The 24,871-nt window shown below is 44.3% G+C and overlaps 1 protein-coding gene across 2 annotated transcripts; it reads left to right on the top strand.

Annotated features, from left to right (window-relative positions):
* The first annotated feature begins 286 nt into the window (after positions 1 to 286).
* On the top strand, positions 287 to 21,960 carry LOC140307304 (filamin-C-like). Of its 2 annotated transcripts, XM_072386117.1 has the most exons (47): positions 287 to 1,012; positions 3,234 to 3,482; positions 4,913 to 5,010; positions 6,072 to 6,222; positions 6,623 to 6,741; positions 6,895 to 6,972; positions 7,080 to 7,242; positions 7,380 to 7,580; positions 7,746 to 7,862; positions 8,478 to 8,615; positions 8,794 to 8,920; positions 9,022 to 9,158; positions 9,257 to 9,450; positions 9,532 to 9,645; positions 9,757 to 9,900; positions 10,040 to 10,163; positions 10,420 to 10,580; positions 10,685 to 10,775; positions 10,940 to 11,109; positions 11,196 to 11,313; positions 11,409 to 11,671; positions 11,795 to 12,392; positions 12,594 to 12,767; positions 13,622 to 13,784; positions 13,945 to 14,273; positions 14,367 to 14,490; positions 14,683 to 14,839; positions 14,921 to 15,110; positions 15,223 to 15,246; positions 15,366 to 15,607; positions 15,719 to 15,818; positions 15,915 to 16,055; positions 16,170 to 16,298; positions 16,416 to 16,589; positions 16,717 to 16,881; positions 17,023 to 17,226; positions 17,315 to 17,467; positions 17,561 to 17,683; positions 17,808 to 18,056; positions 18,141 to 18,410; positions 18,546 to 18,683; positions 18,839 to 18,954; positions 19,672 to 19,804; positions 19,909 to 20,085; positions 20,177 to 20,395; positions 20,880 to 21,101; positions 21,259 to 21,960. In XM_072386117.1, the coding sequence occupies exons 1-47, from the start codon at positions 637 to 639 to the stop codon at positions 21,444 to 21,446; spliced, it is 8,235 nt and encodes a 2,744-aa protein (XP_072242218.1). In that variant the 5' UTR covers positions 287 to 636; the 3' UTR covers positions 21,447 to 21,960. The 2 variants fall into 2 exon arrangements, with proteins under 2 accessions (XP_072242218.1, XP_072242219.1); XM_072386118.1 differs by lacking the exon at positions 7,746 to 7,862.
* The last annotated feature ends 2,911 nt before the right edge of the window (positions 21,961 to 24,871 follow it).

Genomic DNA, 24,871 nt, shown 5'->3' with positions numbered 1-24,871 from the left:
GTGGTTCAACCACTTGGACCCTGCAGCATGACACACATTCACAACAATCGGTTAGTCCCAGCCCCCCGCCAGTCACTCAAATAGGAGTGCCTAAAAATAAGGTGCATGCCACAACTGTTGCGCTGCTCGGGGTCTGACCAATCGCTGCGCCATCCTCCCCGAAAACCGACTCCCGTTATCCTAATGGATTAGCAAATAGACTATGATCACAGACGCTGGGTGACGTGGCCCGGGGTCCTTTATAAACCCATGTCTTTCCCCTCTCAACATTCAAGTTAAACACGCTCTGTCAGCTTCAGCAGTGCTGCTCCAGCTCACCTGCCGCGGATCACCGCATTTCAGAAATCTTCTCGGGGCCAAACTAGAGAGGAACGACTTATCGGGAAGGTGTCAATTAAAAAAAGGGACGTCCAGCTGCCTTGTAAATCGGATAATTTAATCAATCACTGTCCTGACACAAGTGGTCTCTTCGCAAGTACTTACGAAGAATCTCTAGGCTGCTTTTTAAACTCATCCAAACTTTCCTCCACGAGTGCGCGCTTGCCATCGACCTGCTAAAGTTTTCTGCGCTGCTGCGCACACGGTTCAACACACAAGTGTCACGGAGGTATAAAAGTGGACAGGGAAAACGCCATCATGATGAGCAATAACTACGGCGACGACCAGCTGCCTCCACAGTACTACCAGGCCACAGACTTTGGGGAAGAGGAGGACGACGAGATGCCAGCCACGGAGAAGGACCTGGCCGAAGATGCGCCATGGAAGAAGATTCAACAGAACACCTTCACCAGGTGGTGCAACGAGCACCTGAAGTGCGTCAACAAGACCGTCACCGACCTGCAGAGGGATTTTAGTGATGGGCTGAAGCTAATTTCACTCTTGGAAGTATTGAGCCAGAAGAAAATGTACAGAAAACACCACACCAGGCCCAACTTCCGTCAGATGAAACTGGAAAATGTTTCTGTGGCGCTTGAGTTCCTGGACAGAGAGCATATCAAACTGGTTTCAATAGGTAAGTTAGTTGTGGGGAAATTTAGTCTTTCATGGAAATTTAAGCTGTAAAATGCAAGATTTGTTATGTAAGAAAAACTAAATAGAATATCTGTCCTTATCCTAAATTTGTTTGACAAACCAAACTCTTATAGCTGTTCAACTGACATATCTTAACACACATACGCAAACGCGCGCACACACACAAACACACGCACACACACACACACACTTACTCATACATTATCAGCCCAGTTGCCAATCAGTAGACAGACAGTGCTTTGAGAGGCCTCTGGAAAGTTTTGTTGAGTTGGGGTCAGCAGCTCATTGGAAACTTACTGCAGAGGTGTCACTGAGGTCATTAAATTGGATCATGGTCAAGACCTGTTGGATGGAGAATATTTCTTTAGCTTACTCCCACTGCCGCAGTGTGGTAAACTATGGGCTGGAAATTCAGTAAGTCAGTGCTAATGAAAATGTCACAATTTATACATGTGGGCAGCAGTCACACACTTTTGTTTCTGTCAGGTCAGGGGACAGAACAACTCAGTGGGGCTCTTTTTCAGTCCGGAGCCATCAGCAGCTCCTGGTGTGGTGGGATTTGGGGATCACACTCTGGTACAGATAACTAAAATGACATTAGCTTGTGGTGGATTTGTGGATTTTGTGTTTTGTCGCATCCACAGAATCACAAAGGGATGACTCTGAGTGAGCAGAATGCTAAGTCATAGAAAGTTATAATAGATCAGGAGAAACTGGCAGTCTCACATGAAAGACATTGATATTCTGTGATGAACAGCAGCTTTATTACCAACTGCAGTTCATGCAGGAAATAGTTATTAAACTTTGACAGAGTACCTCTGTTTTAGTGTCTAATGATCCTGCCACACACTTGAGTGAAATTCCTGGCAGGGCTGAGGTTTTGGTCGTTGGACTGTGAAGGCCACAGTGGGTCCCTCCCCCCAGAAAAGTACTGTGTGTTTTTTATGCAGTTTGTGTATGTGTGTGCTGACACTAGGGGAAGTGGGAGGGGTGGTGGGGGACTCTAAATGGCAATATCCAGTCTGAAGCTGTCCTTCACAGGAGGGCAAAGGTCACAATCACAGATAATACCTCACCGGTATGTCTTGAATAATGAGTCTAGGACTTAATATGCTGGTGTGTGTCTGGCACAGTTGTCGCTGCTGTAAGACACACACTAGGTCAGACTGCTTTGACAGAAACAGGGCGTGATAATAAAAGTCCTGGCATTTTACTTCCTGGCACCCCCTTTCTGCACGCAGCCCCAGTGAGTCAAGGAAGCCCTCTGAAGATAATGTATCAGCCTCGTTACAGCAGGGACACCGAAGAGAATCACCAGTTGCACATGTGTCACAGTGTGTAACTAGATACCATTTGATGGCTGTCTCTTTGACCAAGCAGTTGCCTTTAAAGCTGGACAGACATTGTGCCACCTGCCTATGCCAGTCAAGCAGTGACACATCGAGCATTACCCTCTGATGCGGTGCTGATCTGCAAAAAGTGAAACAGTCCTCAGTAAAACAGTCTTATGATAAACAATTGGTATCGAAACCCCTGCTTATTAAAATCTCAGTGAATTAACTTTGCATCACACAAGATTAGCCCACAAAGCATTAAAGCCCGCTGCTCCTCTGAGGTTATTAATTTAGCTTAAATGGCTGCATATAAAATTTAGAGCGGATTTTAACAGGCATGTTTGACAAACTTTTCCTCTGAGAACTTCAGGAAGTGAGCTGCGTGCCCACTGTCAATGAATCTAATCTCTACCTATTTGATTTATCGCACTTAATGCTACAAGTTTAGGAGGTAATTGAAATCCAAGTGGTATTAATGCAGAGAGGGATCCACTTCCACATATCCTCAGCTGTCATTGCCTTCAGAGGACCATTGTGACTGGCTGACAGATTGTCAGGGGTCTTCAGCCAGACAGCTGTCTGAGAGAAAGGGGCTCGGGGGAAGCAGTGAGGAGTATTAGATTCTTGTCTCCTCAGCAGTCAATCATCATTGTTTATATTTCAACCCAGAATAGCCCAGTCAACTCTGAACAATTGCAAGAAAAACCATTTTGATACAATACATCTTAGTTTCAGTGATTAAAACAATGAAAGAAAATCCAATCTACAGTCGGAGGGAAATTGTGCTTTACTAGTATATAAATCAATGTGTTTGTTTGTATGTTTTAAACCCTGTTTGTCTATGTTTCCTCCATTGTCTGACTACAGATAGCAAAGCCATTGTAGATGGAAACCTAAAGCTGATACTCGGCCTCATCTGGACTCTTATCCTCCACTACTCCATCTCAATGCCCATGTGGGATGACGAGGATGATGAGGAAACGAAAAAGTTGACCCCCAAACAACGCTTGTTGGGCTGGATACAGAACAAGGTGCCCCAGCTGCCCATCAACAATTTCAACCGTGACTGGCGGGATGGTAAAGCCCTGGGAGCTTTGGTTGACAACTGTGCCCCTGGTAAGAAGCTTGTAGTGGAGTCAGCTGACTCTACAGACTGAACAGTGCAAGTGCTGAGTCAGAATATGTGCTGTGCCTGTTGACAGGCTTGTTGTATGTGTAGTTTTTCATGGGTTGCTATGGAGGTTGGGCTCAATCAATATATCAGCAACAGTTTCAATTTCAAATGATAATTTGTTTTATTCTCTCCTCATCTAGAGATCTCTCATCTTTTTTGAGTACACAGTATACAATTACACATCCAGATTCAGATATCAGACAGTTCAGGGATCTGTCCCGTGAGAGCAGGTAATATTAGTGTTTTGTAAAAGGGTTGCTGATGGCCTGAGGACATCCATGCCAGCTGTCCTGCAATAACTAAAGCATTTGCTCTCAGTGTTACAGGCCCTGAGGCCCAAGCCTGGCTTTAGTGTTTATAGCCTTCCTGCTACACAACACCCCCAAATTTGGGCACCATTCCTCCTCCTCCATCAAGGGGGATGCTTGGCCCCACAACAAACTGGAGGGTAATCTGTCACAGGGAGGTGCCTAAGCCACAGATCCAAAGATCACAAGGCCACTATCTGAGTCACCGCCAGCTGAGGCTTCTGCTTCCAACAATGAACATTAGAGGGTCCTCTCCCAACTGTGCTTCAGTTGTAAAAAAGTGGGGGAGTAGCAAGTGTGGAACACCGTGTTTAACTGTGTTTACATGAGTTGAGAAGACGCATCTTTCAAACACTGTCCTGCAGCATTGACCATACAAGGTTCCGTTGTCTCTTCAGCTATTACTAAAGAGCAGGGTGAAACTAGGTCTGCTCTGAAACACAAAAGCTCTGATTTAATTCAGGTACAATGCACGAAACAGGTTCAGAATTCAGACCAAGAAAACAACTTTCAAGGCAGACTGCATCAGTTTTAGTTTTTGTAGATTTAGAGCTTTTCAATTTTTGTCCACAACTGCAACAGCCATCTCTATCCTTAAAGGGCTTACAAAGCTTTATTCTGTCCTGTCACTTCACACTGCATCCTTCCTTCCATATTCATGCAAACAGAACCCTATTTATTCATGGCTCTATGTCTAAATTAATTGGATAAAAGTATTTTGTGGTGAGCTTGCATGGGCCTTTTGAGTGAGTGGCCATGCTATTGCCAACACTAATCCAATTTAGGCATTAGCAGCACAGAGCAGGCGAGTCTCAGACACAGTGAAAGCACCACTGTGTCAGTCGAAGCTGCCTCTTGTGAGCAGTCAATAGATACATTCATTGTCACACATATAGAATTCACAGGAGCAGCACAGCTTTGGTAAGGCCTTGTACTCTTGTAGTTAGAAGCGTTGCAGAGATAGCCCTGACAGCCTAAGTGGCCTTATTATTAGCAACTGCTGTCTCGCCTGGCCTCCATTACTCAGTGCACAATTGTCTAAATGCCCTCTTGCATTCCACTAGGTCTGTGTCCTGACTGGGCAGACTGGGACCCAAACCAGCCTGTGCAGAATGCCAGAGAAGCCATGCAACAGGCTGACGACTGGTTGGGCGTGCCTCAGGTAAGGTGCATCGCAGACGTCAGTCACAAACTTGGTTTGTTGTTGAACAGCTGGGAGGGGCTGATCTCATTAGACAGAACAACAGGCAAAAGCAAAAGTGTTTCCTCTGTTTTCTGATAGCTAACACTTAATGGACAGATTGAACATTCAGTAAGCACAAATTAACTCCAAGCTGTCATTGTTTGCAAATTCAAACACATCTCACCACATATGCCTGTGAGACAAATATGACTTGGACAAAAAAAAAAAAGTTCTACTACATTTGATAAGTAGTCCAGTGCATTCCCAGGGATATCATTCTGGAGGGTGAAATTAAATATTTATTACTCTGCTTGTCCCTTATATTTCTACTACTTTATTGTAGCTCTGAGTAAGTTTTTTATAGAACTTGAGAATTTGTGGAGGTGTGAGATGTCTTAACACCTTCTGAGCGAGTGCCTGAAACAAAGGTGTAAATATGCCTGCACTCATCAGAATAACAATGCGAACAGACTGAGCATGCAATATATCCACTCCCATTTGATTCTCTGTATTATAATGTGCACCATGGAGGTTGTTTACTTGTTTGTCTAAGACACAGTGTTACTTATTCTCCATGAGGCTTAGCATTGGATAGATAGTGGGGGGTTTATGTCATGGCTCTTTAGGTCTTGGGAGGCTGGATTCCGGTGTGGTGTTGTTCAGGAGATGTGGGAGAGGACTGGCTCAGGATAAACTCCCCTCCCCTCTCCCTGGCTTAACTCTGCAGTCCTGAGGTTAAATATAACCTCCATGGAGCACAGCTTTGTGCCCCTGTGTGATAGACAAGCAAACAAGTGCTGTAAAAGAGAGAGGAGTCAGAGGTGCAGATAATAAATATGTTTAATCCATGCTAAATCCCATTGCTCTGCTCAATAAGGGAAAGTTGCAGAAAGAGTAATCCATAGCTTTCTTGCACATGACAATGTAATTAAGCTGAGAATAGATTAGGTCACTGCATATGTTTTTTATGGACTTCTTTTAATAAAAAAACTCCATGGCAGTTTGTACGATTAACTCCTGTAACATTTTCTGTGCGGTAGGTTATTGCTCCAGAGGAAATTGTGGACCCAAATGTGGACGAGCACTCAGTGATGACGTACCTCTCTCAGTTCCCCAAGGCAAAACTGAAGCCTGGGGCTTCTCTCAAACCCAAACAGCTATTTCCAGACAAGGCCAAAGCCTATGGACCAGGTACGTAGTCCAACTTGAATACCTGGAGCTCATACAAACACATGGACATGAATAATAAATGCTCTGCACCTTGTCAAGTCTTGAATATCAAAGCAGTTTTGTGAGGAACTAGTACAGATTTATTCACAGATCATTTTCTTAGATAAATGTTTAAACACTTTATTTTCTTAGTTTACCACTCTGTTGCTGATTTCTACTAATATTGCATTTTCCCAAACCTTTCTGGGAGAAGTCAATTTTCTATCTTTAATGCACATGCCTTACTTGCACATGTATATAAACTTAAACTTGTTAATACTTTGGCACAATTTCTGTATTCTGTCTAATGTGACTTATCCCTGAGAAAGCCCCATATCTTCATGAGTAAACCGCCTCATTTGTGTCTCTGTTTACATAACAGGTATCGAGCCCCATGGAAACAAAGTTCTGCAACCAGCTGTGTTCACTGTGGAAACTTTGGAGGCTGGCAGTGGTGAGGTCCTTGTGTTTGTGGAGGACCCTGAAGGACACAAAGAAGAGGCAAGTCAAAAATGATGGTGCATGGATCGTAGCATATATTCTCTTAGCTTTGTCTCGTAATCCTGGTAAGCCAGGAGCCTGGTAAGTTTTGTAAGGTATGGCATCTTATCAGTGATTTAACCTTTTCTCTCACTTTGACTTCTGATTCTCCAGGCAAAGGTTAAACCCAACAATGACAAAAACAGAACCTACACTGTCACCTATGTTCCAAAAGTTGAGGGTGTCCACAAGGTTATTATGACTTCTAAGTACATTCTGTACATATCTCACCACAATGTGGCCTAACCACCAAATCTGAAGGGGTTTTAAATTGGTTTTTCCTTTATCTTCAACTTTAGGTGAAAGTGTTGTTCGCAGGTCAGGACATTGACAAGAGCCCTTACACGGTGAATGTGTCGAAGGTCATGGGTGACCCGAGCAAGGTCCACGCCAGAGGACCAGGTCTGGAGCCTACAGGCAACGTGGCCAACAAACCCACTTACTTTGACATCTATACAGCTGGTAAGTGTATGACATCACCTGCCACTTTACTGGTCTGCAGACAACAAATGTTGAGCAAAGAATCACTTGAACTTTTTGTTGTTATTAAATTATCGGCTCATCCTCTAATAACTAATCGTTTCTTCTTGTTTGTTCAGGTGCTGGTCATGGTGACATTAGTGTGGTCATCGTCGATCCTCAGGGCAAAAAGGACACAGTGGAGCTCATCCTGGAGAATAAGGGCGACAGTGTTTTCCGCTGCACCTATCGCCCCGTGCTGGAGGGGCCTCATACCATTCACGTATTGTTTGCTGGCCAGGAGATCCCCAAGAGCCCGTACAAGGTCAACATCGCAGAGGGTAAGCCATCTGTCTGTGATGTAAATTACTGTCAAGACAAATCTGATTTCTTAATCTGCTGTTAGTGTCAGGGTGATATGTCCATCACAGTCTACATTCATCTTTATTTCCCCTGGGAGCAGCCACCCTGTACAGACTGTAACCCTTCCTGTCTGTCGTTTCTAGCTCCAACTGTTGCTCCTCCCACGGGAGCTCCACTGCAGATAGCTCCTCAGTCAGTGCGCACCCCTCCTGGAGTGAAGGGTGGGAAGGGGGCTCCCCCCCCAAAACCTGGCCGTCCAAGTTAGTATATGTCTGATAGGAGGAGCTTGTGCCCATTGCTCAGTCGAACCACTTCAGAGCCACCCCTCCTATGCTAGGGCCTGCATATGCCCCTCTGTGCTTTCCCTACGATATTGGTGCCGTGGCACAATGCCATGCTTGGTTGCCTGCTCCATCTTCCTGCTGCTTGATGGTTTAGTTAATTTCTGAGAGAGACAAGTGCAATGTTGTACAAAAATATTATAGATTGCCCCAGTTTGCATTTCTGTCAGTTTCTGCACTTCTTTGTTCTTCCTTGTTAAATATATTTGCTTGTGCTGTTGACTTGTTTGTCTAAATTTGCATTAGCCAGCATTCAGTTTAAAGTCTTTCCTCAACATTTCGGAGTGACTTACTGAAATGTTGTCAGATGCGCCCTTGATGCACTGTAATGTTTCAGTATCTTTTCCAGCATTGTGTACTTTGTGTCGTATGTTCTGCAAAAAGCATCATTCTCATTTACAGGTCTGTCATCGTTTAAGGAATCCCATGTGAAATGGAATGCGTTACTAACACTGCTTTGAACTGCTGGCTACTCTCAGCTTTTTCCTGTGTAAAATAGATTTTTCTTTAACACTTATTTTTTTTCACTTTCAGCCATAAACCCAAATGCATGCAGAGCTACTGGCAGAGGACTTCAGCCTAAAGGTGTGAGAGTAAAGGAGATTGCAGACTTCAAAGTTTTCACCAAAGGAGCTGGCAGCGGTGAACTGAATGTCTCAGTCAAAGGACCAAGTGAGTCAGACAGCTCTCTGTTCTCTGCATCCCTTCTCACTCCTCTTTGTACATTTCTGGGAGTATTTCCTTTGTTTGGGCTTTTATGTTCGCAGGTTGCATTCACACATGCTCATGATAAAGCACTAAAGAAAATGTATGAAAAAAAATCCATACTGACAGTATTATTGATCTACAGCTGGAGCAGAGGAGCAAGTGAAAGTGCGAGATGCAGGGAATGGAGTGTATGAGTGTGAATATTATCCTCTTAAACCTGGTAAATACACAGTAAGCATTTCCTGGGGAGGCCAGCCCATCCCACGCAGGTACGGTCCTAAAAGTGCCTTCAGCTCCTCTTGAATAACACACAATTATAACGGCACCAGGTAATATTTGGTGTTTTATTTTGCATTATTATGTGTCACAGCCCTTTCGAAGTAGAGGTAGGTGAGGAGGCAGGTTTTCAGAAGGTGAGGGCCTGGGGTCCTGGCCTGAAGACCGGCATGGTGGGAAAATCTGCTGACTTTGTGGTAGAGGCCATCGGCACTGAAGTTGGAACTCTAGGTGAGATGTGTGGAAGTGATACAAGCTCTTATAAAAGCAAAGTTTTTAATCTTTTTAAAGATCTAAAATCTAAATGTGTGAATTCTACTTTGGCTCAGGCTTCTCCATTGAAGGCCCATCGCAGGCTAAAATTGAGTGTGATGATAAGGGTGATGGCTCCTGTGATGTACGATACTGGCCCACTGAGCCTGGTGACTACGCTGTCCATGTCATCTGTGATGACGAAGATATCAAGGACAGTCCCTTCATGGCTCACATTCTCCCTGCAGTCAATGATGTTTTCCCTGAGAAGGTAATACCCACTCATTTCAAACAGAAATAAATTCAACATGAGCCTCTTGTTTTATCCATATACTAATGAAAATGTTTACAGGTGAAAGCCTATGGCCCAGGCCTGCAGCCAACTGGTGTCATTGTAAATAAACCAACCGAGTTCACCATTGATGCCCGCATGGCTGGGAAGAGTCACCTGAAGATCTACGCACAGGTATGGAGCAAACAAGTTTATGGAATTTTCATTTTTTATTCATAGGAATCCATCATCTATATTGCATGAGGTTGCACAGACGAGAACTGACAGGATTTTGTATATATTAAGGATGCGGAAGGTTGCACCATCAACATCAAGATCACTGAAAGAGGAGATGGCACATTTGTGTGTGTATACACTCCTGTCAAGGCCATTAAACACACCATTATCATCACCTGGGGTGAGGTCAATGTGCCAAACAGCCCCTTCAGGGTAAGATATATGTATAGACATGTAAGATTTTGTCAATTCAGTATGATGATACTTAACCAAATATAGACAAATTAAGAGCACTGCAGCAGCTATACTTCAGTCAGCTGCCTCTGCCTCAAGTACACTGTGAATTCATTAGGTGCTGGTTGGAGAGGGCTCTCATCCTGACAAAGTCAAGGTCTACGGGCCTGGAGTGGAGAAGACGGGGCTCAAAGCTAATGAGCCAACATACTTCACTGTGGACTGCAGTGAGGCTGGTCAAGGTGAGCCTGCTCAAGTAGATGAGAGGTTACAAAAACACTCCTGAATTTGGTTGACCAAACAATGTGCTGCATCTAGTGAATATTAAAAATCAGATAGAGCAGAACAGCTAAGTTTAGACTGAGCTGCAGTGTTATATGAAATGCATAATTGTACTCAAAATCAAGCCCCAGGCAATGCAGCAGCAGCTTCAATTTATTTCGATCATCCACTTTTGAGTAACCTTCGTGTACTGGGCTTATTGTTATGCACCATTAGGAGACATTAGCATTGGAATCAAGTGTGCCCCAGGGGTGGTTGGCCCTGCTGAAGCTGACATCGACTTTGACATCATCAAGAATGACAATGACACCTTCACTGTCAAGTATACTCCCCCCGGTCCAGGCAAATACACCATCATGGTGCTCTTTGCTGAACAGGTAAACAAAAATTCCAGTTAAGATGGGACTGGGTGGTGTGACATCACTCTTAAAATGATAAATTATCATATTTTGAATGCTTATCTTATGCTTGTCTTTTTCAGGAAATTCCAAGCAGTCCATTCAAAGTCAAGGTGGATCCATCCCATGATGCCGGTAAGGTGAGAGCAGAGGGTCCTGGACTAAACAAGACAGGTGAGAAATTTGATGTCTAAAAAGCGTAGTTAGTATAATCAGGTGTTTACATTTGCAACAGCCACTTTGGTTATCCATTACTTGTTATCCCCTACAGTGCTTTGATGTCATGCAAATGATATGACTAGCTCTGGCAGCACTAACAAAATGCATGTGTGTTTCAGGTGTGGAGGTGGGCACTCCAACACACTTCACCATCTACACAAAGGGAGCTGGAAAGGCCAAGCCTGAGGTCCATTTCTCAGCATCAAGCCCTGGAGAGGCAGTTCGTGACTTTGAGATCATCGATAACCACGATTACTCCTACACTGTCAAGTACACAGCTCTTCAACAGGTACAGAGGGCCTCTGTTTGAGGAGTTACATTAATCACAATTACACCTCAGTAATTATTCATTCTTCTTCTGGTGTTTTTTTTTAGGGCAACATGACAATTTCTGTGACTCATGGAGGAGATCCCATTCCAAAAAGCCCCTTCCACATCACAGTGGCGCCAGCTATGGATCTTGGAAAAGTGAAAGTGGAGGGATTAGACACCAGTAAGTTACAACAACACTGACTTCAATACTTCTGTAAATGCTATCAAAATAGTCATCTATGTTGGTTAAGTATTTTAATGCAATCTTTCTTGCAGAAGTGGAGGTTGGAAAGGACCAGGAGTTCACAGTTAACACCAAGGGTGCTGGTGGGCAGGGCAATGTAGGTGTGAAGATGACGTCTCCCTCTGGCCGACAAATCCCATGCAAGATGGAATCAGACAAAGCCAATGGCACTCACAATGTGAAGTACATTCCCCCTGAGGAGGGACAGTACAAGGTTGATGTCAGCTATGATGGGAACCCTGTTATGGGAAGTCCCTTTGGGCTTGAAGCACTCATGCCAGCTGATCCGTCAAAGGTAAAAGCTCCACTTAGTTCTGCACTTCAGAGCTCATGAAAAAGAAACATTTCTTATGTTTTTCTTTCAAATGAAAGTTTTTAAAGGCATGTTTGAAAGAGTGGTTTGACTTTTACATCACAGGTGCGAGCGTTTGGTCCAGGCCTAAAGAGTGGCATTGTGGGTAAACCAGCTCCATTTACAATTGACACAAAGGGAGCTGGTGCCGGTGGACTGGGCCTGACAGTAGAGGGCCCATGTGAGGCTAAAATCGAATGCCAAGATAACGGTGATGGCACATGCTCAGTGTCCTATTTTCCCACCGAGCCTGGTGAGTACGCCATCAACATCCTGTTCGCAGAGCAGCACATTCCAGGCTCTCCCTTCAAAGCGGCAGTTCGCCCAGCCCTCGATCCCAGCAAGGTGACAGCCAGTGGACCAGGTCTGGAGAGGGCCAAGGCAGGTGAGCCTGCTACCTTCACTGTGGACTGCACCAGAGCTGGTGACGCTGAGCTCACGATAGAGATTGTGTCAGAGACTGGGGTTAAGGCTGAGGTGCACATCCAGAAAACTGCAGAAGGGACCTTCTCTGTCACGTACATCCCATCCTTCCATGGCTCACACACCATCACCATCAAATATGGCGGCCATGCTATTCCACAATTTCCAAAGGTCCTGCAGGTGGAGCCCTCTGTGGACACCAGTGGGGTGCATGTCTATGGGCCTGGAGTGGAGCCTAGAGGTAACAGTGGACAATATAACCTAAAATGAATTTGCACTTTATTTTAGGTTTAAAATCAATGGAATTTAACAATTAATGCCACTAGAGTCCCCACTGAAGTTTGTAGAAATCAGTATCAGTAATGATGAATGATGTCCCAATGTTACTGAGCCTGTTTGCCTTGAGCAACAATTCGCCTGAAGTGCTTTTTTTGGTTTCAAGGGGTTCTCAGGGAAGTCACTACCCACTTCATTGTTGATGCCCGCGCCCTCAAAAAGGTTGGAGGCGGTCACGTAAAGGTTCACATTATCAACCCCTCCGGCGCCAACACAGACACTTACATTACTGACAAGGGAGACGGCACTTACCGAGTGGAGTATACAGCCTTCGAGGATGGTAAGAGAATAGAGGAAATATTACACAAGGTCATTTAACAGTGTTGATTAATGCAATTAAAGGGTCAGTGCTGGACAACAGTGATGGAACTAAGAACTGTGTGAAAATAACAATTACCACAGCTAATCCCAATAAATAGAGGATTTAAAATTTTTATTTTATATTTTTACAAAGACAGGGAGTCTAAGAAAGAGTGCCTTCAGAAGGACAGAAAAATCACCAACAGGTGCTTGTGCTGGGGGCCATTTGGGAATAAAGCAAAGGAGTGGGAAAAGAAAGAGCAAAAAAGAGAGGGGTATAAATACAGAGTGATGCAGTCGAGCAATGATGTGAGGGGCAGAGAGTAGGGAGGCAGAAAGGCAGTCAGGCTCTGCTTTATAAATAGTGTGCTCTGGAACAGAAGCTCTTAACCAGGCAGGTATGTGAGCTGAAGGCTGCTTGCATGCGGCATTACAGCGAGGGAATGACAGAGGATATTAATAGAGACCTATAACACAAAGCAAAGAGATCACAGAACACTTCTCCAGCACCAGACATGCTCTAATATCATAGCAGTGTAGCAGGGAATCTGGCTTATAGGCCTACTGAGAGCGCTCTGTCAGAAAAATGTTGCAACAGAATAATGAATTGGGAACAGATGTAACGTCTTGTACGCTCACCAGAGCATCTGCACTCTAGATAGTGTCTTTTATAAATAAACAGATGTTTATCTCCCTAAAAGGGAATTTGGTTTGGCTCATAATTAAAAGCAAGAAGCAGTATCCAGTATCAGAACATTTTTTGCCTGTTGTGTGAATACTCAGACAAAGGGGTGTGACGTCAGATAATGAACTGATCAATCTGCTTGTATGCAGGAATGCATCTGATTGAAGTACTGTATGATGATGCGCCTGTTCCTAAGAGCCCCTTCAGAGTGTCTGTTGTTGAGGGATGTGATCCAACACGAGTTCGTGCTTATGGGCCAGGTCTGGAGGGAGGAATAACCAACAAGTCTAACTGTTTCACTGTGGAAACCAGGTAACACATGAATGAGAAATTTGTGGAGGGTGTAACTCAACAATGTGAACAAATATTAGCTTTTTTTCCCTCAACCAATTTTGGAAATATAGATGTAGACAGGAAACAATGGAGAAGAGAGAGGAATTAAAAGGATAAAAAGTGTTGGCTTCTCTATCAGGGGTGCTGGTACAGGAGGCCTGGGTCTGACCATTGAGGGAGCCTCAGAGTCCAAAATATCCTGCAAGGACAACAAAGATGGCAGCTGCAGTGTGGAATATGTCCCTTTCACACCTGGAGACTATGATGTAAATATTAACTATGGAGGTCAGCCAATCCCTGGCAGTCCATTCCGTGTGCTTGTGAAGGATCCAGTGGACCCCAGCAAGGTAAAATGCTCTGGTCCGGGTCTGGGTGCCGGAGTGAGAGCCCATGTTCCTCAAACTTTCACGGTAGACTGTACCAAGGCTGGACAGGCCCCCCTGGATGTCAAACTCTACGGTCCAACAGGTGAGGACATACTGCATGAAGATGAAAATCCATAAACCTTGCACAATGTGATGGAAAAAAATCAGCAAGTATGTTGTGTATCATTATTTACAGGTACTGTTGAGCCTGTGGGTGTGAAGAACAATGGTGATGGAACCCACACAGTTCACTACACCCCTGCACAGGATGGCCCCTACACTGTAGCAGTCAAATATGCAGATCAGGAAGTCCCACACAGGTACAGTATAAGATTTATGAGTTTTATATAACACCCAGCCAGGCAGCCGTGTTCAGATATGTATTAATTAAAACTCAGTCTGTCTGGATGTTAGAAAGAAAAAGTGTACTTCTGCAATTTTTCTATCCTTATTTCTATCTTTTCACAGACTGGAGTTTTAATTACCCTCTCTATTTTCTCCCCCTTCAACAGTCCTTTCAAGGTAATGTCTCAGCCTGGGCATGACGCCAGTAAGGTGCGCGCCAGTGGCCCTGGTCTAGACACCAAAGGAGTGTCTGCAAGCCTGCCTGTTGAGTTCACCATTGATGCTCGTGATGCTGGAGAGGGACTGCTCACTGTGCAGATTCTGGTGGGTTCACTTTCCATTTACACAGTTAGTATCTCAACTATAAGCTGATCTCTCAAAAAAGTTTATTATGCCTATTCACAGGACCCGGAGGGCAAACCAAAGAATGCAACCATTCAAGACAACAGGGATGGCACCTACACTGTGTCTTATGTGCCTGACTCTACAGGTCCCTATACCATCACTATCAAATATGGAGGAGATGAGATTCCTTACTCCCCATACCGCATCCAGTCCCTGCCAACAGGAGATGCTAGCAAATGTCTTCTCACAGGTAGAAAGTTGCAATGTATCTGTAATGGTTCTGATTAATAGAATAAAGAGATTATCATTGTTTCTAATGTTGTTTTTATGTATATTCACAACTATGTTCTTCTGATTTTCAGTTTCAATTGGAGGACATGGAGTGTGTGAGTAACCAAAGCTTCTTCTTTTTTTTTTGTAAATTTGTGCTACACAATATCTTTCAGGAATCTGTCAATTTTGGAGCACATTTCACCTTCCATCCTCCTTCCATCTCTCTCAACAGCAAATCTCCAGAAGCTGCAAACCTCTGAGGATACAGTCATCACTGTGGATGCTAAGGCTGCTGGGAAAGGCAAGGTGACCTGTAAGGTGATGACTCCACAAGGGATGGAGCTGGACATGGATGTGGTGGAAAATCACGATGGAACCTTTGACATTTACTACACAGCCCCTGAACCTGGAAAATATGTAATTACCATCCGCTTTGGGGGACAGAACATCCCAAAGAGTCCCTTCCATGTGGTGGTGAGTAAAGAAGTATTGAACAAGTGCTACAGTTGTGTGCTAGCCGTACTATTGTTTTGACATTTTGTAACAAAAAACCCCCAATAATTTCCCTTCTCTTTGTATTGACAGGCCACAAATGAGCCAGTGGTTCCCCGGGATACTGTGGATCCTCTCTTCCGCCCTGTTAACTTCCTGGTTCCTTTCACACCACAGCAAGGAGAAATCACAGGTGAGGACCCATATAGAAGGGAAATCCTCTGCATACACACCCCTGCAAAACTTGTATTTTTTAGGTCACTAATATTTAAATGTTTTACCACTCCAGGTGAGGTGCGGATGCCGTCTGGCAAGACTGCTTGCCCTCACATCACTGACAATAAGGATGGCACCATCACAATCAAGTACCAGCCCACAGAGAGAGGCCTTCATGAGATGGACATTAAGTATGAAGGAAACCACATTCCAGGTAAGCAATACACCATGATAGCAGGGATTGAGTCCTTTTTGCTTCTATTTTATGTACAAAATCTGATAAATGTTTGTCAAAACCATAGTCAAAGTCTGTTTAATGTTTCCATAGGAAGTCCTCTGCAGTTCTATGTGGATGCTGTGAACAGCGGAGTGGTTACAGCTTATGGTCCAGGTCTGAGTTATGGCATGGTCAACAAAGCTGCCACTTTCACAGTGGTCACCAAGAATGCAGGAGAAGGTAAAACAGTATACTTTTCTGCCTGTCTTTAGAAGAAAGTCCTTACAAAGCTGTTTTCAACCCCAGACAGCTGGAAATAAAGAATTTAAATTATAATTTTTTTTCTCTTCCTCCCAGGTGGCCTGTCACTGGCAGTGGAGGGTCCCTCAAAAGCTGAGATCACCTGCAAGGACAACAAAGACGGCACCTGCACTGTGTCCTACATGCCCACAGCTCCCGGAGACTACAACATCATTGTCAAATTTGACAACAAGCACATTCCTGGCAGCCCTTTTACTGCCAAGATCACTGGTGAGGAAATACTTCATGTGTCCTGTGGACAATTTTTTTTTGTACTTTAATGTACATTTATATTGGATATATATAGTAAATCAGATTTTATAGATAGACAAACATCTAAACTGCCTTTTTATGTCAGGGGATGACTCCATAACCAGAACATCCCAGCTGAATGTTGGCACTGCGGCCGACGTGTCACTGAAGATTGCAGAGACTGATCTGAGCTCTCTGACTGCCAGTATCAGAGCTCCATCAGGCAACGAAGAGCCCTGCCTGCTCAAGAAGCTGCCCAACAGACACCTCGGTGAGCAATTCACTTGCCAGAAACACAAAATAATACAAATAATAGAACCTTGATAAGACACTGTTGGATTTATCTAATTGTTATATTTTTAATTTTCCCTCTCATGATTGCTTTCTCCCCGTCTTCTGTTCACATTCACAGGCATCTCTTTTACTCCTAAGGAGGTTGGCGAGCATGAAGTGAGCGTGAGGAAGAATGGCATGCATGTGGCTAACAGCCCCTTCAAAATCATGGTTGGCCAGTCTGAGATTGGCGAGGCCAGCAGAGTGAAGGCTTTCGGTAAAGGCTTGGTTGAGGCACACACTTTCGAAATGGCGGAATTTTTTGTAGATACAAGGAATGCAGGTAAGCTTTAGAAATCTCATGCGGCACATTTATTTTGGCACACACAACTGGACAAAGTAGAAAGCTAATCCACTGTATCCACATTTAGGGTATGGAGGTCTGGCATTGTCAATTGAGGGTCCTAGCAAAGTGGATATCAACTGCGAAGATGTGGAGGATGGAACGTGCAGAGTGACGTACTGCCCGACAGAACCTGGAAGTTACACTGTTAACATCAAGTTTGCGGAAAAGCACATTCCAGGTTTAAATCTTTTACTTAGATAATTTACAAATACCCAAAATATTTACACCTTCAAATGAAATAAATCTGTATTTTTCTGGTTGTTATCTCCAGGAAGTCCTTTCACTGTGAAGGTGACAGGAGAGGGAAGGATCAAGGAGAGTATCACTCGGAAGAGACAGGCATCCTCTATTGCCTCAGTTGGGAGCACATGTGGTCTTAACCTCAAGATCCCTGGTGAGTTCGAGGAGCCAGTCATGAACCAGAAATGGTTAGAGGGCAGCGGTCAGCCATTGTAAAAAAGAAAATGAAGCTGCTGCACACGTAACTTTGTATTTTCACTGCATTTTCCCTGCTGCAGGAAACTGGTTCCAAATGGTGTCAGCTCAAGAGAGGCTAACCAGAACATTTACACGCAGCAGCCACACCTACACTCGCACTGAACGCACAGAGATCAGCAAAACCCGCGGCGGAGAGACCAAGAGGGAGGTACGAGTAGAGGAGAGCACTCAGGTGGGAGGAGGAGGAAGCCCTTTCAGAGATGTTTTTGGAGACTTTCTGGGCAGAGAGAGCCTCAGCAGCTTTGCTGGCATCACAGCCAGACCTGAGGGTGGGTTGAGAGACCAAGAATGTCTGTCATATATATCATATATCTTGATTGCATCTAACCTGCTGTTTTTCTCCTCCTTACTAGTTGAGAATAGTTCTCAGGCTATGACAGCTCAGGTGACCAGCCCTAGTGGGAAAACAGTGGATGCTGACATTGTGGATGGAGGGAGTAGCACATACAGTGTGCGCTTCATCCCCCAGGAAATTGGACCTCACACTGTCAACGTCAAGTACGGAGACCAACACGTCCCTGGTAGCCCCTTCCAATTTACTGTGGGGCCCATGGGTGAAGGAGGTGCTCACAAGGTCCGCGCTGGCGGCCCCGGTCTAGAAAGAGGCGTGGCTGGAGCTCCTTGTAAGTTCATTATGTGGACACGGATGTGCCCTCACTGGAAAGAATTCAGTTTTCTCCTTATACTGTTAGTGACGTGACTACATGACATGATGCGAATAATCTCCTGCTAATCTAGATTTGTGTTACACCTTCTAGCTGAATTTAGTATCTGGACCAGAGAGGCAGGTGCTGGTGGGCTGTCTATTGCAGTAGAGGGTCCCAGCAAGGCTGAAATCTCTTTTGAGGACAGGAAAGATGGGTCTTGCGGCGTCTCTTACATAGTGAAAGAGCCAGGTAAAGAACATTTGTCACCCACAAACAGAATTTTCCTCTGTTGCATGTTTAATCCGTTTATCTGTGCCTGTTTAAGGTTAAGCTTTCCAGTACTTCTTCGGTGCTTCCTGCAGTTCATTTGATCATGAAAGCAAATAACGTGTCTGCTTCCCCAGGTGATTATGAGGTGTCAATCAAATTCAACAACGAGCACATCCCTGACAGCCCCTTCATCGTTCCAATTGCTACACTGTCAGATGAGGCCCGCAGGCTCACTGTGACAAGCCTTCAGGTGAGGACAAACACACACGGACATAGTTGACTAGTTGTTTGCATAGCCGCAGCGGCAGTTTTGCACACAAAAGATACACATATGCAAAATATCAAGGCTGAATAGGAGATTGCATGTATGATTGGTTGTAGATATTGTCTAAAAGTACTTTGCCCTTGAAGTGTAATTGTATGCCAGTGTTGGAGCAGTATGCATGACTGTAATACTGTGATGCTGGCCAATGATGAAGGGCTGGATTAACTGTCCCTTACTAATGTGGGGCAACACAAGCTGTGCTATGTGGGTGCTCAGCTAGTCCAAGAGATTGTGTTTCTGCCTGAGAGGCTGCAGGAAAGAACAGAGTGAGAATTAGAATAAGATGAAGAACCCTGCGGCAGGTCATAGTATTGAACGGATGTTGTTTTATTTGCTTTTATATTCTCCATTACATCTGCCACCAATGTGAAAACTATGTACTTTTAGTTAACTAAAATGCCACTTCAGAGCATTTTTCTACCACTTGAAGCCAGGTGAAGAGCAATAACAGCATTAAAAAAGTCTCTGTCTGGTTGGACCTCTACACTAAATGCCCTATTGTAAACTCTGACCTCTGCTCCATCTCTCACCCAACTTTTCTCTCTAATCTTGTTCAGGCATGAGTCACACACCTTTTGTCCCTCCTGGTGTGGGCACAGACACATAATGTGATTGTATTTTTATCTTTTACATTTTTTTCAGGAGAAGGACTTAAAGGTAAACCAGGAGGCATCCTTCATGGTGCAGCGCAATGGAGCTCGAGGTGTAGTTGACGCCAAAGTTCATACACCATCTGGCTCTTCTGAGGAATGCTATGTCTCTGAACTTGACACTGGTATGCTCCACCCTCAGTTTGAAGAAGATATTTTAGTTTTTCTTCAGACTTTGGCAGCATTGTGCATGAGAACAGAGTTGAATAATTTCCTCTTGTGTTTTCAGACAAGAGTGCAATCCGCTTCATTCCACGTGAGAATGGCGTTCACTCCATAGATGTCAAGTTCAATGGATGCCACATTCCTGGAAGCCCTTTCAATGTTCGAGTGGGAGATCCAGGAATGATCGGAGACCCGGGTTTGGTGACTGCACATGGCCCTGGACTTCAGGGAGGAACCACAGGTAAGTCTCACATGTACCATGCATATATCAGGATGATATGTGCTGCAAATGAGCTGTTGTGTTCACGTCTGCGTTCTCTTTGTTCTTCCAGGAGTACCATCAGAGTTTGTGGTCAACACATGTAATGCAGGCTCTGGCACTCTATCTGTCAACATCGACGGTCCTTCCAAGGTGAAGATGGACTGTCGGGAGTGTCCTGAGGGCTACAGGATCACCTACACACCCATGGCACCTGGCAACTATCTCATCACCATCAAATATGGCGGACCACAGCACATTGTGGGCAGCCCTTTCAAAGCCAAAATCACAGGTCTGCCTGACAGTCATTCTCCCATCTGAACTGTTGATGACAAATGTCTTGATTATGAAACAAATGTTCCACTTAAAAAGCGTGGAAGTTCGACAAATGTTATGTCATCCATGTTTGTGTGCTGCTCAGTGTACATCTTGGATAAAAGCTGTCTTTCTGCTGCACTACAGTGAAGTATTCCTATCACTACCTGGTGCATACAAATTCCCTGTTTGTAATGTAAAAGAAAAAGTACTTTTAAGGTTGAAAACAATCCCCAAGAGTCCTGGAAGTTCACTTTATTTGAGAATGATATTGCATATTTTCCCATTTGAGCTTAGACCTCTTTCTCGCACTTTGCTGTTGTGAGGAACACTTTCCCTGAGCAGCAGCATCCTTGCTTTCCTCACATCTTTGTCAGTACTTAGTGTGTTATGCAACGTCCAAGCCACGACAGTTTTAGATGACTGTTTTCTCTTTCTCTCGCTGTCTTTCTCTCTTGCAGGCGTGAGGTTGTCAGGGGGACACAGCCTCCATGAGACTTCTTCAGTCTTGGTTGAAACTGTTACCAAGACGTCCAAAGTGGGTGGGGCCTACAGCTCCTCTTCTTCCACCACCTCAACGAAACTGACATCTGACGCCAGCAAGGTGGTTTGTCGTGGAACAGGACTGTCGAAGGCCTTGATTGGGCAGAAAAACAATTTTACCCTAGATTGCAGCAAAGCAGGTGAGACGAAAAAGATAACTACCTGTCAAAGAATTTAAGAAAAAAGCTACCAGACACATATGTAAGCAGTTGTTAAAGTGAATAATTTTTGGCTGCTTGGGTGTTTTAACAACTGTTCACCAGAATCATTCAATCTTACTCTTATCTCTCCATTCAGGTACCAACATGCTGATGGTAGGCGTGCATGGACCACATGCTCCCTGCGAGGAGGTGTATGTCAAGCACATGGGCAACAAGCTCTATAATGTCACCTACACCATCAAGGACAAGGGCAGTTATACTGTCATTGTCAAATGGGGCGACGATAACGTCCCCGGGAGCCCTTACAAAGTGGCTGTCCCTTAGGTAAAAAACTGCACAAATGCCACCATCAAGTCTCCTCCACCAACTCCTCCACCCTTCTGAAGTATCTTCTGTACTCATCAGTCCAGCTCCCCTAGTACCTCTTCCCTGACACTGCAGTATGTGAATGAAACCTTAGGAATCTTTGCTTACAGCTTTACCGATGGCAGAATATCTATTGTGCCAAAGTTTTGTATTAACTTCAGAAACTGAGTTTTACACTCACAGCTATAAATCCACATGCAGAAGGGGACATAGAGGCAGCAGTGTGGTGTTTGAGGTCTTTGACTAAAGTTGGTTAAATGTTTTTGCCTGGTCCATAAAATTTCCCTGATGCTTTCTGTTTTTGTGTAAACAGATGAATAATACAGAATGTTTAGAGATGCTGGAGAAATGAACAGTATTAAAGTGTGATGCAATGTGGTTTTGTATGGTTTAAGAATGAGGAATTTACTTTTTTGTTATATTAACCGTTTTTTGGTAAGTCTTTGCAGACCTAATAAAGATTTATGGCTAACTTTCCAAATGAAAATGAGTGGATTTTTTGATTTCACACAGTGCTGGCAGACTCTGGGCTAGTTCAGCAAATGGAAGATTTTCTTAGTTTCAGCACTCAGTAATTTCCTGATCACTGCGCGTTGCGCCATGAGCAGCTGTCAGGATATCTTATTTTGATCAAAGAGGCTCTCAGATGAGTATCTTGTATCTAGCTAGATTTTGAGGGTTTAAAACTTTCCCCTTAAAGCTCAGATAGGAATGTCAGATACTGAAACTCCTACATCTCCCTAATTTACCTTTAATTCAATATTGTAATTAAGTGTTGCATTAATGAAAATTGTCCAGGGTATTCACCTTGTCTTCTAATTTACATCCTCTACATGTCCAGATGCAATCACAAGATGGCAGCAAAGTCAAACTCACATTTGCATCTACATCTCCATCAAGTACACCAAAACAAAATCTCCATTGTTTCCAGTGAAGATTAACTACACCATCGTCACCTCAAGGGAGCCTGCAGAGCGTGGAAACCAGAAGCATCAGCTTCCATTGAGTGTGTGTAATTAATTCTGTTGGATCAGAGACGGAACCCAAGTGGTTTCTGTAACGGCACCCCCGTGGGAGGGAGGAACCCTGTTGAGGCACAAACCAACCAGGAAGAAGGGCGGTTCACCCCTTTGCTCGCGTGTGTTCCAATATGTGTGTGTAATCTCTTCATGACCTGTGTGTGTATTTTGTATGTCCTCTGCCTCAGTCCCACAGTGACTCAACCATCCAGCCTCCACACAGTGACACACTCCACCAGCACCAGTTCCATTCTTCAGAGAGAGGAGCCTATAATTAGGTGCTAATTTCTCTCATTCCACTGTGACATGATGCTGGGGGCCATAGTGAGGTAAGACAGAGTGAGCTGGTACATCTGACAAACGGAGACGAGAGCTTGACTCTGGACCATCTGGCCAAGTGGCTGGAGCTGCCTGCTGCTGTCTGTGCTGACGTTAGGACCAGAGCAGGGCCCACCCACGTCAGTCTGTCCTCCCCATCCTGCTTCTCCGGACCGGGACTCAGGCGTCTGTCCACCGCAACATGTTTATTTCGAGCGTCTGCCAAGTGAATCGTGGAAGATGCAGCTCCTCCCCAAGCAGGCAGCAGCCATCGAGCAGGCAAGATAAAGAAGAAGAGGGGAGAAGAGGGCAAGGAGAGTGTGGGAGGAAGAGAGTGAGAAAGATGGATTAGAGGAAAAGAATGGGATTTAAGGGATAGTGATGGAAGAATGAGAGGCAGACACAAACACATCTGAGACAACACGAAAAACCGACTGCAAATGAATCAATCACTGCCCCGAATTCATTTAGAACATGCTAATGCAGCGGATAACCTAACCTTCAAAGCTATCATTAGTGTTGGAGCAAGTGAAACGGATGATGAGTCATTAATTCTGTTCTGCACGGATATGCTTTTGTTTTCTTATATCCCTCTCATCCCTGTCCTCCCTCTGTCCTTCTGTCTCATCCACATGCATGCACACACTCACACACTCACACACACACACACTAAGAAATTGGGATTATATTAAGGGTAAAACTGTGTAATGGCATGCCCCCATAAGCTTTTGAGGTCTGTACTCTCAGGGCAAAAATCTAATTCTCTGGCTTGCCCCTATCATACTCACTCCTGCTCTCCATCCACTCTGATCCAGCCTCTCCCTCCTTCCCTGCCTCGCACCCTCTCTTCTCCCAGTTAAATTTTTTCCTCCCTCTCTTTAAACTCCAATCAATCTAAGGCTCCCGCAGATCCATTGCTTTATTTCTTGTCTTACATCCTCTGTCACTACAAGCCTGCTTCCTTTACCTTTGACCCTTTATCTGTCAATAGAGTCTGTCTCTTTAGCTCATTTGGAAGTCCCTGAAGAGTTTGTCAAAAGACACTGACATCTCCTGAAGAGCATTTGAGAAAGGAAAATTTATTGGCCGAGCAAACAAGGAAACAAACAGACTAAACAAACATTTACACAAAGAAATGGCAGTCATGTGGGTTAATGAATGAACATGTAGACATAGTAGAAGGAGGGAATGTTGTAATGTAAAAATTCATCCATTCAATTTCAGTCCAAGCCCGAAGACTGTGGTATGTAATTGCTTCATGCATAGTTGATACACTGCATAATCATTCAAATAACACGAGATTTCTCAGTGTTTTTGCAGAAACCTGCACTGTGTAGTCCACCAGTGAGGTTGTATATTAGTGTTGTGGAATGGAAAAGCTTATACATATCTTAGTGTTCATCTTTCTCCTTTGAAATGGACAGATACACATGGGACAAGTGAACAGTATTCTGTCCTGTGGTTGAATCAGGACCACATTGTGTTTTATTCATATAGAACAAAGATGAAATATTTATAACAAAATGTTTTTGGTATATCCTTTCTTCTGTGTCTCCTACCTCTCATGTACACTGCCCTGATAAAAAATGAGATGGACTACGATCACAAATTGGTTCCCTTCATGTAAATGTTTAAAAACAATGCAAATGGATGAATAGAGTTCCCACTGGGCTCCAGCAGATTGTGTTCATGCAGCATGCAAATGCATGAGGCATGAAACCGATCCAATGTACCTCAACCCCGTTGCTAAACGTGCTTCACTGTAAAGAGGGATGGATTTCTGTTTATGGAAGCCTCGGACAAGAGATGCATGCCAAAGATCTCCTACCCCAAGGCAGCATTTTCACACGAGCAACACAGAGCAAATGCACATACACAATGTCACACACATTTCTCCATTTCTCCCAAACAAACACAAACATACATCAGTTTGACCAGCCAATCCTGGTCACAGGCCAACGCACACAGGTAGCACCAAATATTAAAAGAAACAGCATGGTGTGAAATGGTTTGGCTTCATGAGGTTATAAGTAGCAACTGCCTGAG

The sequence above is a fragment of the Leuresthes tenuis genome, unplaced genomic scaffold (genome assembly GCF_036924035.1).
Source record: "Leuresthes tenuis unplaced genomic scaffold, fLeuTen1.0.hap1 SCAF_5, whole genome shotgun sequence".
Lineage (NCBI taxonomy): Eukaryota > Metazoa > Chordata > Actinopteri > Atheriniformes > Atherinopsidae > Leuresthes > Leuresthes tenuis.
Note: the sequence above shows the minus strand (reverse complement) of the source record. Positions and strands in the feature narration are given on the sequence as shown.

Bases quoted from the DNA above. Each gene is read 5' to 3' on its own strand.
- LOC140307304 (XM_072386117.1), top strand. From the start codon at position 637: ATGATGAGCAATAACTACGGCGACGACCAGCTGCCTCCACAGTACTAC. The intron at 1,013-3,233 runs GTAAGTTAGTTG...GTCTGACTACAG, and splicing joins TATCAAACTGGTTTCAATAG to ATAGCAAAGCCATTGTAGAT. The intron at 13,785-13,944 runs GTAACACATGAA...CTTCTCTATCAG, and splicing joins TGTTTCACTGTGGAAACCAG to GGGTGCTGGTACAGGAGGCC.